The sequence below is a fragment of the Phacochoerus africanus genome, chromosome 4 (genome assembly GCF_016906955.1).
Source record: "Phacochoerus africanus isolate WHEZ1 chromosome 4, ROS_Pafr_v1, whole genome shotgun sequence".
Taxonomy (NCBI): Eukaryota; Metazoa; Chordata; class Mammalia; order Artiodactyla; family Suidae; genus Phacochoerus; species Phacochoerus africanus.
Window position 1 is genome coordinate 102,248,115 of NC_062547.1, and position 15,099 is coordinate 102,263,213.

Consider the following 15,099-nt stretch of genomic DNA (forward strand, 5'->3'; position numbering starts at 1 on the left):
GCAGGAGCAGCTCTAAAAAGACAAAAAAAGAAATTCGGTTTACTTTTTTTTATTATTATTATTATTATTTTTGTCTTTTTGCCATTTCTTGGGCCACTCCCGTGGCATATGGAGGTTCCCAGGCTAGGGGTCTAATCGGAGCTGTAGCTGCCAGCCTACACCAGAGCCACAGCAACGCAGGATCTGAGCCGCGTCTGCAACCTACACCACAGCTCATGGCAACACCAGATCCTTAACCCACTGAGCAAGGCCAGGGGTCGAACCCGCAACCTCATGGTTCCTAGTCGGATTCGTTAACCACTGCGCCACGACGAGAACTCCTCAGTTTACTTTTAAACTTAACGAATACAGAAAATAGAATGACGAAGATATTTTCCAATTATGGTTTTAAACCAATGGGGGTTTTTTGTAGGCTTTTAAAAATTATTTCCAATTACTTCAAAGTCTGCATATTAAAAAGGAACAGTTCTAGGTATAAGTACTCTAAGTACTAAATATAAACAGTCTAGTTGAATTGCTAAGCCTCTAAGTAATTTAGTATTCCAAAATATAAAGAAACACACCTTTAAGGTGAAACTTTTTAGAAATTATAGCAGTTTTGAAAAGGCCAACTTCGTAGTTTCTTTTTTAGCCAGTCCCTGGCATATGGAGTTCCCAAGCCAGGGAACAAATCTGAGCCACAGCTGTGACCTAGGCCACAGCTGCAGCAATGCCAGGCCAGGGACCAAACCTACGTGCTGGCACTGCAAAGATACAGACAATCCCACAGTGCCATAGCAGGAATTCCCACAGTTTATTTTTTACAGTGATTAAGTAACTGAGTTATTATAGATTCTTACAAATACAAGGAAATAAAATTCTGACGCCATGAATACCATTTCCACTCTGACCAGATTTAGTATAAGACTGCAGGCCTCTATATTTGACTTTATCAGGAACTCTATGAATTTAAAATTCAACACTTACAAAATATCTAGTCTCACATATAGGACTCTTCTATACCATTATGTTTCCATTTTCTAAATTCAATTAAATGATCAATTTTCATGACACAAACTGGAGAATAAATGGGTCAATACCAACTGCTGGGTCTCATTATTCTGATCCTCAGTGCTCTCAGCCAGCAACTGAGTCAATTTCCTCCACAGCTGATGAAGCTCTTGGTTGTCTGCACCCTCTTCCTGCCGTGTCTTTATCAATTTGTGCCATGTTCGGGCCACCTACCAAGGAGATTTTAAATGGTTATTTTATCTTAATTACTAAAATGCCATTAAAAATATAAAATCTGCAAATATTTTTGTCTGCTAATACATAAACAGAGCAAAAACACAGAACTCTATCTATTATGAATCTCATAAAAAATAAGATGATTAAGCAAATCCACAATAGCCTATTTCATAAGAAGTATGACTGAGATATCAGAGTATACAAAGGAATGATGAATGTAACACCCCAATCCTTATAACTTATAGCAGCAGCTATGGGACACCACAAATGGGTCACTAAATTCTAGAGATGATACCTTCAATTATTTTATTTACCCCTGCCCATGTTTGAAAGAGTTTGGAAAGTATGACACCTGAAATTTGAATTCCAAGTTATAGTTTTCAAAGCACTGTAATTTGTATTAATACCATAATACATATTAATTTTTAAATTTTTCCCTAAGCTAAATGAAAGCTTTCTTCTAATAATGGCTTTATTAAGAGAAATCTACCACCCCAGCAAATCATTAACCAACCTCTACATGTTTCTTTTCTTGGTAATACAGATCCACAAGTTTCTTACAGACATCACACCACTTCTGTTTGTCAACGCTTAGAATGAAAAAAAGAGTTTTGAATCCGATTAGTAAAAACAAGAGGACTTCAGACACAAAAATTAAAATATTCCCTAAATAAACCAGGCACTATTTTAAATTAGAACATATCCTCTATTATACTAGAGTAAAATTTTATAAAATGAACCTTTCATAAAAAATAAAAGGTTTAAGAAATATTATCTCCCATTATATTGACTAAAAAATAACATTAAAGTTCTCAAGTTAGTCAATCCCGTTACTATTAGTGGTGCAATCAGAATCAAGAGATTCTATACCAACAGTTTGAAAGAAAAATAATTCCCAATTCCCAGTAAATATATGGAGTATTTCTATAGCATTTTTAATCAATTTATCCTAATTCAAGCTTTCAAGAAACTAGCCTTTCCCCATACACTGTTTACCTTTCATAAAGATCCAGGAGCTTTTGGTAAACACCAGGTAAGTCATCCTTGGCATTTATATGATTACATTTCTCATACAGGCTCGCTAACCCCTAAAAGAGGAAACCGTAGAGATTATTTTCCCAAAAACTTATAGTGTGCTCACATTTATTTTGCCAAATAAAGTGACAATCTATAAAGATTATTTATAATAGAGATTATTATAATTTAGAGATGAAATAATGTCTAGGATTTGCCTCCAAATAATTGAGGGTGGGAAGGAGATGAAAACATAAATGAAACAATATTCCCCATGGAGTTCCCACTGTGGTACAATAGGTTAAGAATCCAACTGTAGCAGCTGAGGTAGCTGCAGAGGCATGGGTTCAATCCTCAGCCTGGCACAGTATGTTAAAAGATCCAGGGCTGCCATAACTGAGGTCACAGCTGAGGCTCAGATTCAATCCCTGACCCGGAAATTTCCACATGCCATGGGTGGAGCCATACAAAAGAAAAAAAGAAAAAAAAAAGTAAAAATATTGGCCATGAATAGGTTTTTATTGAAGCTAGATGATGGGCACAGAAGGGTTCATTTTATCATTCTCTTTACTTGTGAAAATATATTTGGAAAGTGTTCCACAGTTAAAAAAGAAAAAACAAAAAAAACTTCTAATATTTATTATAGTTCTAACCCCTAAGATGTTACCATGTGACATGATTTTTTTTTTTACCTTTATATGTAGGGGGTTTTTTTAATTATAGTTGATTTACAATGTTGTGCTAATTTCTGCTGTACAGCAAAGTGTTATACATATATATACATTTTTTATAGTCCTTTCCATTACGGTTTATCCCAGAAAATCAGATATAGTTCCCTGTGCTATACAGTAGGACTTTGCTTTATATCCTTTCTAAATGTAATGGTTTGCATCTACAACTTCAAACTCCCAGTCCACTCCTCTCCCTTCTCCCTGGCAACCACAAGTCTGTTCTCTAGGTGTGTGAGTCTGCTTCTGTTTTGTAAATAGGTTCATTTGTGTCATATTTTATTTATTTTTATTTACTTAATTTTTTTTTCTTTTTTTTGCTTTTTTAGGGCTACACTTGTGGCACATGGAGGGTCCCAGGCTAGAGGTCTAATAGGAGCTGTAGCCACCAGCCTACACCACAGCCACAGCCACACCCGATCCAAGCCGAGTCTATGACCTACTCCACAGCTCACGGCAACAGCAGATCCTTAACCCACTGAGCAAGGCCAGGGATCGAACCTGCAACCTCATGGTTCCTAGTCGGATTCGCTTCCACTGCGCCACAACAGGAACTACTTTTTTTTCTTTTAATGGTTTCCTTTGCTATCCAAAAGTTTCGAAGTTTGATTAGGTCCCAGTGGTTTATTTTTGTTTTTATTTCTATTGCCTCCGAAGACTGACATAAGAAAACACTGGTTATGATTTAGGTCAGAGAATGTTTTGCCTACGCTCTTCTCTAGGAGTTTTATGGTGTCATGTCTTATGTTTAAGTCTTTAAGACATTTTATTTTTGTACATGGTGTTAGAGTGTGTTCTAACTTTACTGATTTACATGCAGCTGCAGGTGACACTACTCTTATATTGTCAAACAAGAAATATCCTAGTATGTGGAAACTGTCATTTTTGCTTCAAATAAAGATCAGATCTCCTAAACCAATATAATAAAAGTGGACATCAGAGAGAATGTTAACAGACACCGCTCCTCGTGCTCTTGTTCATGTTATCCTGAGACAAACAGGTTCATGTTCTCCAGAGCCTACTACCTCCTACTAATCACAGTTTCTAAGATGTGACCGAGATGTGAAACAAAGTTATTAAATATGCAAAGGCTGGAGAAGCCAAGTAAATAACACAGACCATTAAATAAGAAAAAAGAATTTAACTTGAACTCAAAAGAATTTCAATGTTTTCTATCATTTCATTTTTTTAAAAACATGTATTAATATACATTTCTTTTCCCTCAAGAAGTGCAAAGAATATTCCTGATAAGTCTCTCATATGCACATATAATTAAGTTAGAGATTTATAAAATCATGTCTCAATTTCTGCTCTAAAATTTGAAAATAATCCATTGGATTGTATGTTAAATAGTGATAAACACCATCCTTGACACAACTTTTTTTTTTTTAAACTAAACTTTTAGGTTTAAAGGATCAATAATTTTTTTTCTTATACCGGGTAAATGGAGGTTTAAATGCTTATTTTAAAGCTGGTACCTGTAGTGTGAAAAATAGGAAAAAGTTTTTTTTCTTTAACATAGTAAAATATATATATATATATCAACATACCTGCCAAGCTAGTAATTGGTCTGGCTCTAGTTCAGCAGCTTTCTTATAGGCACCCTGGGCCTGATCGGGTTGTTCTAGCTCGGCTGCAGCAACACCAATAAAAACCCAGGCATTATAGTTATTTTTCTCTTGTTTTAACACTGTCTGATTTAAAAATTAAAAGAGAAGATCATTAAATTTTGGAAGCTAATGGACAAACAATAATAAAAAGACAGTCTATGTAAGAGTCAGGAAATTTGGATCTACAACTCACTGGGTGATTTTAATAACACTCTTTAACATCTTTGGTCTTTAGTTTCCTCAGGGAGAAAGGGAGCTAGACTGGATCAGTGATGGTAAGGGTTCCAAAATACGAAGTATACTTTTTAAAAGCTGTCCAAGTAATTCTGATGTTTCAACCAAATGCCTCCCTCTGCCCCCGAGAATGGTGAGTATAAAAAGAACAGTAAGACTATTCTTACCACCCAACCATCCTGTCAGCCTCCAGAGCATACTGCTACTAGTCACTCAGAAAACTATTTTACTTATCCTTTCACCTTACCTAACTTTCATAGTTTCCTTCACTATGATAACATATTCCCATATTAAACAGATAGATTTTTTCGCCGAAATTAAAGGCTAAGAAGAAGATTGACTCCAATATGACTATACCAAATATGTTCAAAATAAATATGAGCTATGGAGGTTTAAATAACATTTGTCAACTAGAATAAAAATGTAGGGCCATTGCTTTCAGAAGTAACAACTACATGCTAAGGTAAAACAGTTTGAAATAGAAAGCAAAGATGCTCTAGTGAAAAAAAAAAAAAAACTAGTAGCTAAAACAAAATAGGCTCTTAAACTTCACATATTCTAAAGAAAATGAGAACATTTCCATGAGTTGAAGCAGTCAGATTATTAGGCTTATGTGCATCCACATAACACTAGCAATCTCTCACCAATATACAGCACAAGCTCCACTCTATCCCACAATGCTACCTTCCAAAAAACCAGCAACAATGAGCTAATTAATTACCAAAGCCAAGTTCCAAACTCTGGGGCTATTAACACTTGTGTCCCCAACATAACTACTGAGCAAATGATAAATGCCATAGTCAACCCAACAACTGTTAAAAACCTACTATCTGCCTGATGACCAGGGTTTCAGAATCTGAAACATACTTTTAAGGAAATAATTATAACAGTGTGCTGAAAGCAGGTATGAAGTTTTGAGATGATATAAAAGTACCTGACTCCAAACTATCTACACAGGCAGAGCAGAGCAGGCTCCCAGAAGGAGTGCTTATACTGAGTTACAGAGGCAGACAAGGCGATAATCAGACAATATACAGCCGACGCACTGAGATGCAACATCTCACCACTAAAAATTTCATTCAGTCTTAACCAACATTCTAGGTTGCTACACATAAAGTAATCACACATTTGCCACTGACTAGTTCTCATCTTTGCTTTCTAGTTGAGTCTCTCTGGTATAAATTACAAACTGCTTGGTGTAATTCCTATCTGAATCAGAAGAGGGCTGCCATGGTACTGCTGTATCTAGTACTAGAAACAGATTCATACATTTATTCATTAGATCAGCCTAGTGCTGAAGGAAACAGTGCCTCCCTCTCCCCACCTTCTTTTTCTCTCCCCCAGTTTTGTTTGTTTGTTTGTTTGTTTGTTTATTTATTTATTTTTGTCTTTTTGTCTTTTTAGGGCCGCACCCGCGGCATATGGAGGTTCCCAAACCTAAGCCAGAGCTACAGCAACGCCAGATCTGAGCCGCCTCTTCAAACTACATACACCACAGCTCAAGGCTAAGGTTAAGATCCTTAGCTCACAGCTAAGGTTAAGATCCTTAACCCACTGAGCGAGGCCAGAGATTGAACCTGCAACCCCATGGTTCCTAGTCAGATTCGTTTCCCCTGCACCACGACAGAAACTCCCTCTCCCCTAGTTTTAACTGACTGCCCATCTTCTTCTAGATCAGAATTAGTTTTGTCATGGCCTTTATCCCTGCTGGACCCAGTCACCACCAGAAACCTAACCCCATAAGGGAATCCTTTACTCCTTGTGACTCTCACTCTATTTTGCTATGTAATTCCCCCCATCTTCTCCAGTTCTCTCCCTTCCACTGTCCTAAACTCTTTATTGCAACCTCTGGAATTCCCAATCTGGGCCGCCAAGGTCCCTCTCTATTTTCAACCTTTCTTTTAACCGTGCCAAGTTCTACCTCAATGAAACTTGCCTACTCCCCTACAGATCTTACGTGCTGCAACTGATTTCTTTTGTCATATCTTCCACACACCACAGACCAGAAGGTGAGGATAAAGTTCTCCTTGCTCACACTGTCACCTTCATTCTTCTTCTGCTGCTTCCTCCTTCAACAACCCCAGTACCTCTGAAGGTCAAGACATCCAGCTATACTGCAAAAAAATGTCCTTCTGTTGCTACCATCTACCAACCTCCTAGGAACTCCCCTTTCCTTCACTGAAAATACTGTATCCTTCCTCTCCACTTCAACTCCTGTAATCACTCCAACGTTCATGTTAATGACCCACCGAACACCATGGCCTCCAAGTCACTTACCTTCAGCACTACTCAGCCATCTAATCCCAAGATCCCCAGGATGCACCTCTCCTATCCTGTCAGTTCAATTACTGTAACGGTAACAATTCTTTAGCCTCTGCTATATCCAGTCTTTTTATCTTCTCCTCCTCCTTTACTGTCACCCTATTTCTTAATTCTTATCTTTCTTTTCCCAGTTTAGACTCCATAACCCATCACTATCAACAACATCCTCCACTCCTTTGCCTCTCTTTCCCCTCATCTTTCTCACTAAACATACGTGAATTCCACCATGCCCATCTCAAAGCCTGAGAAGCTGAACATGAGTGAAGAAACTATATAGCTACACAGCTTTGATAACATAAAACTTCAAATGGACATTCACCAATCCTTCTTTCTAATCCTTACTGGTAAGTTTCTTTTCCCACTATGACTAACAACTATTTCATACATTCTTTTATACCAAAAGTTCTATACAACTCCTCTTCCATCCTCAGCTTATTTCTCACTAATAGAAGCCATCAGAGGGAAGCATTTATCTTCCCACCCTCAAATCTACAAACCTCACAGTCATCTATTTTTGTTCCTGTTAAGATGGAAGAAGGATCAAAGGCCCTCCTCTCAAGCTCCGGACCCACCCACACTCACCTTCCCCAGGACTTCATTCCTACAGCTATCCTGCATCTCACCTGCACCTTCAATGCCTCCCTCTGGAGCAGAACATTCCCATCAGCATATAAAGGAGCTTTAGAATCCTGATTCTCCCATGCATAAACCAAATAGAATTAAAATGTCAACATATCATTAAAGAATGAAAACTTTAAGATACAACAGTGTTCCACCACACAACCCATCAAAAGATACCTGAGAGACATTCAGGTTTTGAGAACTTGGTTTGGATAAGTTACCAGTACAGAGGAAGACAAAACTAAGTGGCAGAAGTAGGTTATCCCTGCACAACCATTCTGATGGCTCTTCTAAGTGGCCTTACCACTTCTGTTACATTTAGACAGTAGATGATTCACATATTACAAATCTGTGATGCTCATAAGTAGGTAACATAGTATTGTGGAAGAAAAAAATAGTGGTTACCTTACAATGTTTCAAAGCTTCTTTGTATTCTTTGTTTCTGATTGCATCTCTAGCACTTTTTAGAGCAGTCTTTACTTCCTTGCTGGACATTCTGTCAAAATAAAACGCATGAATGAACCTGCAAAGATATCTGAGTAACTGTAATATTTCCAATCAACTTAAGGAATTTAACCTCTGAAAAAAGGTATACGTAATTCCTTCTACATGGAACATTCTTCCCCTCTAAAAAAAACATAGCTTATTCCCTTACCTCTTCATACTTTTTCTTAAATGGCACTTTTTCACTGAAACCTTCCCAGGCCACACTATTTAAAATTTCATCATTTCCTTCCCCTCTACTCTCAACCACTGCACTCCTCCCTAACACTGCATTTATCTTTCTTCAAAGCACTTATCACCAACCAATATATTATCATATATTATTATATATTTTACCTATTTATCTTATTTATTATCTGTTCCCCTACCCCCACCAGAATGTAAGTTCCATGTACACAGGATTTCTGACTGCTGTTGATGGGTTGTTATCATTGTTTAACTGCTGCATCCTCAGCACCTAGTATCTGAAAAATTGTATATATTAATAAATATTTGTTGAAATTAAGTTGTATTTGAATTATATTCACTCTCCATATAGTAGGATAAAACATTAGATGATCCTAAGGACCAGGACCCAAAACATATATCAATATCAATTCAATTCCACATGAAGCAAGTAGAATAATCCAAAGTCACATAGTAAAAACATTAACACAAATATATTTCGGTAACTATAAGAGTTTAAGAAAGCATTCTGTTTTAATATTAGCTTCTATAAAATGCAAATCAGGATATTAGCTTTCTTCACAGTAAGGATTACTTTAGGATTACAGTAATATATAGTATTCTTTGTAATACAGTATTCTTTGAAGAGAAATAAATGTAATGTTTACTCTTAAATGAAGGCAATGAATAGCAAGAGGACTATATGCTAATTTCAGCCATAAAAAAAAATCTTTCAATTGGTAGGCAAAGGATTTCTTCATTTAATCTTAAAATATAAAATATAATAACAATTTTAAATAAACAAGATATCTTAAGATCTCACAACTTATTCTGGCTTATCAATAAACAAGTCAAATTCAATCACAATTTGATGTTGAAAAAAAAAGAATTATTTATATTTTCTGCCAACTTCACTGAACTCTAATCTCAAGAAGGTAAAACAAAGCTAGGTAAATATTAGGTCATTATAGACCACAATGTTCAAGGCAGTAAAATGAACCAAGAAGATGACTCACTAACATGGTACACGAACAGTCCTTTATATCCAAAGAAGCTGACATTTAAGAAGCTAGGGAACTTAAAAGGAGAAGAAGAAAAAAAAAAAGCCATCTTTTTGAATCAAACAATTTGATTCAAATAATATAAAAATTAAGATATCCACTTATGGCAGTTTCCATCACGGCTCAGCAGTAATGAACCCAACTGGGATCCGAGGACATGGGTTCTATCCCTAGCCTTGCTCAATGGATTAAGGATCCATCATTGCGATAAGCTGTGGTGTAGGTCACAGTTGCAGCCCATGTTATGGTGGCTGTGGCCAGCAACTACAGCTCCAATTCGATCCCTAGCTTAGGAACTTCCATATGCCGGGAGTGCAGCCCTAAAAAAAAAAATATATATATACGTGGTATCTAAAATATGGCACAAATGAACCTATCTACAGAACAGAAACAAACTGATGGACATAGAGAACAGACTTGTGGTTGCCAAGGGAGATGGGGAGGGAGTGGGGTGGACTGGTAGTCTGGGGTTAGAAGAGGCAAACTCTTACATTTAGAATGGACAGGCAATGAGATCCTACTGTACAGCACAGGAAACTATATCCAATCATTTGTGATAGAACATAATGGAAGATAATATGAGAAAAAGAATGTGTGTGTGTATATATATGTGTCTATATATATATGTATATATAACTGGGTCACTTTGCTGTACAGCAGAAACTGACAGATTATAAATCAACTATAATAAAAATTTTAAATTAAGATATCATAATTATAATTTACTTGCAGCCAGAATAAGACTTTTTGCCTAGTTACAACAATTAAAGCAACATATTTCATATGCTTTTATTTTAGAAACAGTTACCTGAAATTATCTTGGCATAAATTTATAGGGGCAAAATTCAGAAGGTTTTTTTTTTTTGGGGTCTACAAATCTTGTTTGGAGCAGGCAACAAATTCCAATGCTGACTTCACATTAAATTTCTCATACAAAAGTTATCTTTGGTAGATAATCCTGCAGACTAAAAAGAGAATATCAATGATAATGACCACTAATCTGGACCAATAGAAAGGGATAGAAAGAGAAGCCAAGAAAAATGAAACAAAAAATGTCCAAGTTAAAAAAGGAACAAAAACAGTGGCTCAGTGTGTTCCGGACATAGTCTCCATGAGGATTCAGGTTCGATCCCTGGCCTCAATCAGTGGGTTAAGGATCTGGCACTGCCACAAGCTGCAGCATAGGTGGAAGATATGGCTTGGATCCAACGTTTCTGTGGCTATGGTGTGGACCTACAGACACAGCTCCAATCAGACCCCCTAGCTTGGGAACTTCCATATGCTTCAGGTGCAGCCATTAAAAAAAAAAGAGAGAAAGAAAAGGAAAAAAAATGTTTCAAGTCCAACCAAAAAACAAAAACAAGAATACAACTTTTCCAGGATAAAGATCACCATCTTTTCCGTCACCCAACAGATAAATGGAAGTACATCCGAACAAAACAGAACCAAATAATACTAATGCAACATGCAGCTTCCAAGCTAAATGCTACATATAACACAAAAGAAACAGAAAGGCCTCTTCACTAAAGAATGTAATTTAATGAAGAGAAAGACCTAAGGCATAGGAGTCATTAGAGAACCAATTGCTAAACTAAGGATAACAAGAGCAAATACAATAGGAGTTCAGAGAAGTGTGGTATGAAGTAACTAAGAGCTACTAGGAAAGGATTTAAGAATGGAGGGAAGAAGGAAAACTACACATCAGCGAAGTCAGAGAGATAGGAATGAAGGTGGCAGGTGTAGGAAATAAGAAGGAAACCGGGCTGAATAGAAAAGAAGGGACTTGCTGAAGAACAGAAACAGGCTAGGTAGGGGAAGTAATGCACCAGATTCCAGAAGACCTTAAAAGAGAGACAGAGGAGTTCCCGTTGTGGTGCAGTGGTTAACAAATCTGACTAGGAACCATGAGGTTGTGGGTTCAATCCCTGCCCTTGCTCAGTGGGTTAAGGATCTGGCGTTGCCATGAGCTGTGGTGTAGATCGCAGACGTGGCTCGGATCCCACGCTGCTGTGGCTCTGGCGTAGACTGGCAGCTACAGCTCTGATTCGACCCCTAGCCTGGGAACCTCCATATGCCGCGGGAGTGGCCCAAGAAATGGCAAAAAGACAAAAAAAAAAAAAAAGAGAGACAGATGAGTCGACTTTTAAGGGGCAGCAAACACAGAGCTGTCAAAAGTTTCTAAGTAGTTTAAGAAAAAAAAAGACCACAGGAGACAAACCTATTCTCCTCTTGGTAAACAATGGTAATGTTCAATACCCTTCTTTATCCCTAATCACCTTCTCTTGCTACAGTGGAATCCTCTATTCTCTTCCTAGTCCTTCTTCATTTAATTTGACACTTAACATAGCTAGCAGTGAGGCCCTCTCTCGTCACCTAAAAAAAACAAACAAAAAAAAACAAACAAAAACACACACACACACACACAAAAACATCAGTATCAGGAAATTTGAAAATAATAATAATAATAATTTGCCTCTTTCTAGCCCTAATATTTTCTTCCTCTTTTTTGGGGAGGTGGTGTGGAGAAGGAAGAGATTCACTCACTCATTTTCTAAATAAACTTTACAGGTCACTAACCATTTACTAGGTACCACTAACCCCACTTCCTTTCACAGAATAAAAACCTAACACACAAAATCATTCCATGTAACCTCCTATTCCTCTATTTGGGATACTTCCCTCTATTCCAAGCATTTCCAACACTTCAATGAAAATTCTAGGTCTCTTACAAGTGTCTTTAATATCTTCTATAGTTCTACACATTTTTCCCTTATACCTCTCCTCCCTTTTTTCTCCTCAAAGATTTTTTTAAAATAAGAGTATTCATTTTGTACATTTTCACCCAATGAAAGTTTTTTACCCAATCTAAAAGTGTTGATTCAACATTAACAAGCATGTAAAGCAACAACTGCATCTATAAAAAGTCAGAAGGTGACAATCATGCTAAAGGACCTCAAAACTAACATATATAGGTAGATGGACTGATAAGTCCTACACACCCCAGCCAAAGCTATGCAACTTGAAGCTACATCCAATTGTGCAGATATAAATATTCCACAAAACAAAAATAAAAAGCAGAATAAAAAATAGTAACAATAATGACAATGGAAGTTAATTACAAAAAAACAAACAAAAAAATCATACCTTTAGATCTAATTACAAAAGTCTAAAGGTACTTTGTGATGATCTATAATCTGGCATCATGACCTACACCATTAAATCCTCCTTCTAAAAAGAATCGGTAAAAACACTCATTAAGTAAAAGTAGACTCCAACCACCCATTATTTAGCATTCAAGACCTTTTACCTATTGTCACTACCTCTATTTATTTTTTAAATTGAATTTCAGATTATTCCTTAAACAATTATCCATCTAAATTAAGGAAAATATAAGACATGCACATAAAAAAGATGACATATACAACCCAAAACATAGTGGATTTTTTAACACCTTGGATTCAGGTTCAATTTTCATAATTCATAATTTAAAACATGAGAAAAAAATTAAAACATGAGAAAAAAAACTATGACTATTTTTCATCCTTTTTCTTTCCCAAAGAGATACTAATCTTAATCTCCATATTTCTGAATTGGTCTAAATCTTGTTCCCACAGCTTCAAGGTGATAAAAGCAACTTTCATAAGCAATCAGAAAGATTCAGAAAAAAATTCCAGAAACTCAAAATATGCTACTCCAATATTAAAAAAAAAAAAGCCAGAATATAATATTACCTACTTCTATGCTACCTTGTTTACCTAGGACAATTAAGGGCATTTATTTACCCCCAATGTGCAACCTAACTACACTAAAATGAACCTGGTTCTAAGGAATAATAAATATGAAAAAAATTGCCCACAGCATGCAATTAGATTAGCTTTCAACTTAATGAAAAGAGCATACATTTTTTAAATATTAAAAATCCATCTAAATAGCTATCTGAAATACTAACACAATTTCTACATAACTACAAATTCTACTGTCTTTTGATGGCAACTCTGGAATGGTTTCTCTCAAACGAAATTAATCTAAAATGCTTCGTGGGGAGAACGGAGGTGGTTTTGGAAAATGAATAAAGTTTTTTCCAAAAAGAAAAAAAAAAGCTGCTTTAGAACTACAATATAAACAAAACTTACATGAAACAGGTGGGGGAGAAAAAGAAATAGAAAGTGCGTTTACTATACTAAAACATGTACTAGCAATATACATACTTAAATAGAATGGTTAGTTCCACAGAAAAGGGTCTTACTGGTAAGATAAGAAAGTATTGTGATCCTAACAATGTTTAGGAAAGTAAAATAAAAGTTAAACAAGGGGCGAGGAGGTAATATAAAAGTTAAAACCTGACTATCCATTTCACTAACTTCTTTAAGGCCACATCTACCTACAAATGATTACCTTCCTCATTCAACCTGATTTTACTGATTCACTGAGTCACTTCAACTCTCTTCTTACAAAACAGCCCAGATTTTGTCAGCCCCTTCATTCTGCCATATCCACCCACTAAGTCAGGACAGAGAACTGCATTCAAGGCTGTGCAGATCTTAGGCACCTTACTTCACCTCTAATCCTATTACCTCCTTGGTAAAGTGAGAATGGCATCACTGGCCTGACGTGTACAGAGATAAGTACCTGAACACAGTATCTATTAGTTGTGTTGTCCTTATCTCCTGCCACCTTTCAATCAACTTCATTATTTTTTCCCATTCCTAACCCACAGTAGTTATTATACACTTTCCCTACACGTCTAAAACCCCCAATCCTTCCTTCCTTGATCTCTCAAGTAACCCTATATTCCTCAAAAGGTGGCTATCATCAAACACAAGTATCCTCTTCATATAAGTCATCACACATGAATACTAGAGTAAAGCTTGCAACAGAGATCATGCCCTCCTCTGAACCAGCATTTATTGGCTTAGCTATTCAATGGAACATAACAAATGTTCTATACAGAGGTATTCTGCCTCTCAGGTTAAAAATATATATATATCCCTAAGTAAAGGCAATACATTTTTGGAGTTTCCTATATGTCCAACTCCTACTAAGTACTATGATCTACCAGCTTCCAGTCTACTCAAATTAGTTTTTCTTTTTCTCCACTGTCAAAAGCAGTAATTCTCAATTTGCTCAAGTGAGAAAGGAAGAATTCCTTTTTCGATATTAGTTCATATTACTTTTTTCACCAACCCCCAACAATTTCCACAGCTTACATCTTTACTTCTCCCATTCAGCCTGTCCACACTTCCTTCCAGCTAATCCAAATGCTACATTTATTTCAAGACCAAATTCAAGTGTTAAGCGTAAAGCCTTCTCAGACAAATCTCACACTAGTCTGAACTTCTAACACTCATCATCTATACTAACATTTCCAAAATGTTAATAACATATTATTCATACTACTGTAAGCTAATGTTAGTAACTCACATTACTCATATTACTATGGAACATTTATATCAATGAATAGTAATTATCATTTTGAAGCACACTAGCATTCTCCAAAGAACCATTTGGGATATTCTGGTTTGGGGGGGGGGGTGGCAATTAAATGTACTTTTCGATATCTTGTATGCTGTTATTAAATAGACAGGTCTGTATATGTCTGTTTTTCATAACTAG

The 15,099-nt window shown here is 36.4% G+C and overlaps 1 protein-coding gene across 3 annotated transcripts in view; it reads right to left on the reverse strand.

The window, feature by feature from the left end:
* The window catches only part of SKIC3 (SKI3 subunit of superkiller complex), an 85,791-nt gene that overhangs the window by 68,208 nt on the left and 2,484 nt on the right, over nucleotides 1-15,099 (reverse strand). For 2 of the 3 annotated variants that reach the window (XM_047778311.1, XM_047778310.1), the window contains exons 3-7: nucleotides 8,162-8,252; nucleotides 4,520-4,663; nucleotides 2,224-2,315; nucleotides 1,742-1,817; nucleotides 1,080-1,220 (exon numbers count right to left, since the gene is read on the reverse strand). In XM_047778311.1, coding sequence (XP_047634267.1) covers nucleotides 1,080-1,220; nucleotides 1,742-1,817; nucleotides 2,224-2,315; nucleotides 4,520-4,663; nucleotides 8,162-8,251 — 543 coding nt within the window. In that variant the 5' untranslated portion in view covers nucleotide 8,252. Of the gene's footprint in view, nucleotides 1-1,079; nucleotides 1,221-1,741; nucleotides 1,818-2,223; nucleotides 2,316-4,519; nucleotides 4,664-8,161; nucleotides 8,253-10,294; nucleotides 10,452-15,099 lie in introns of all 3 variants that reach the window. The other variant, XM_047778312.1, reaches the window with a different exon arrangement.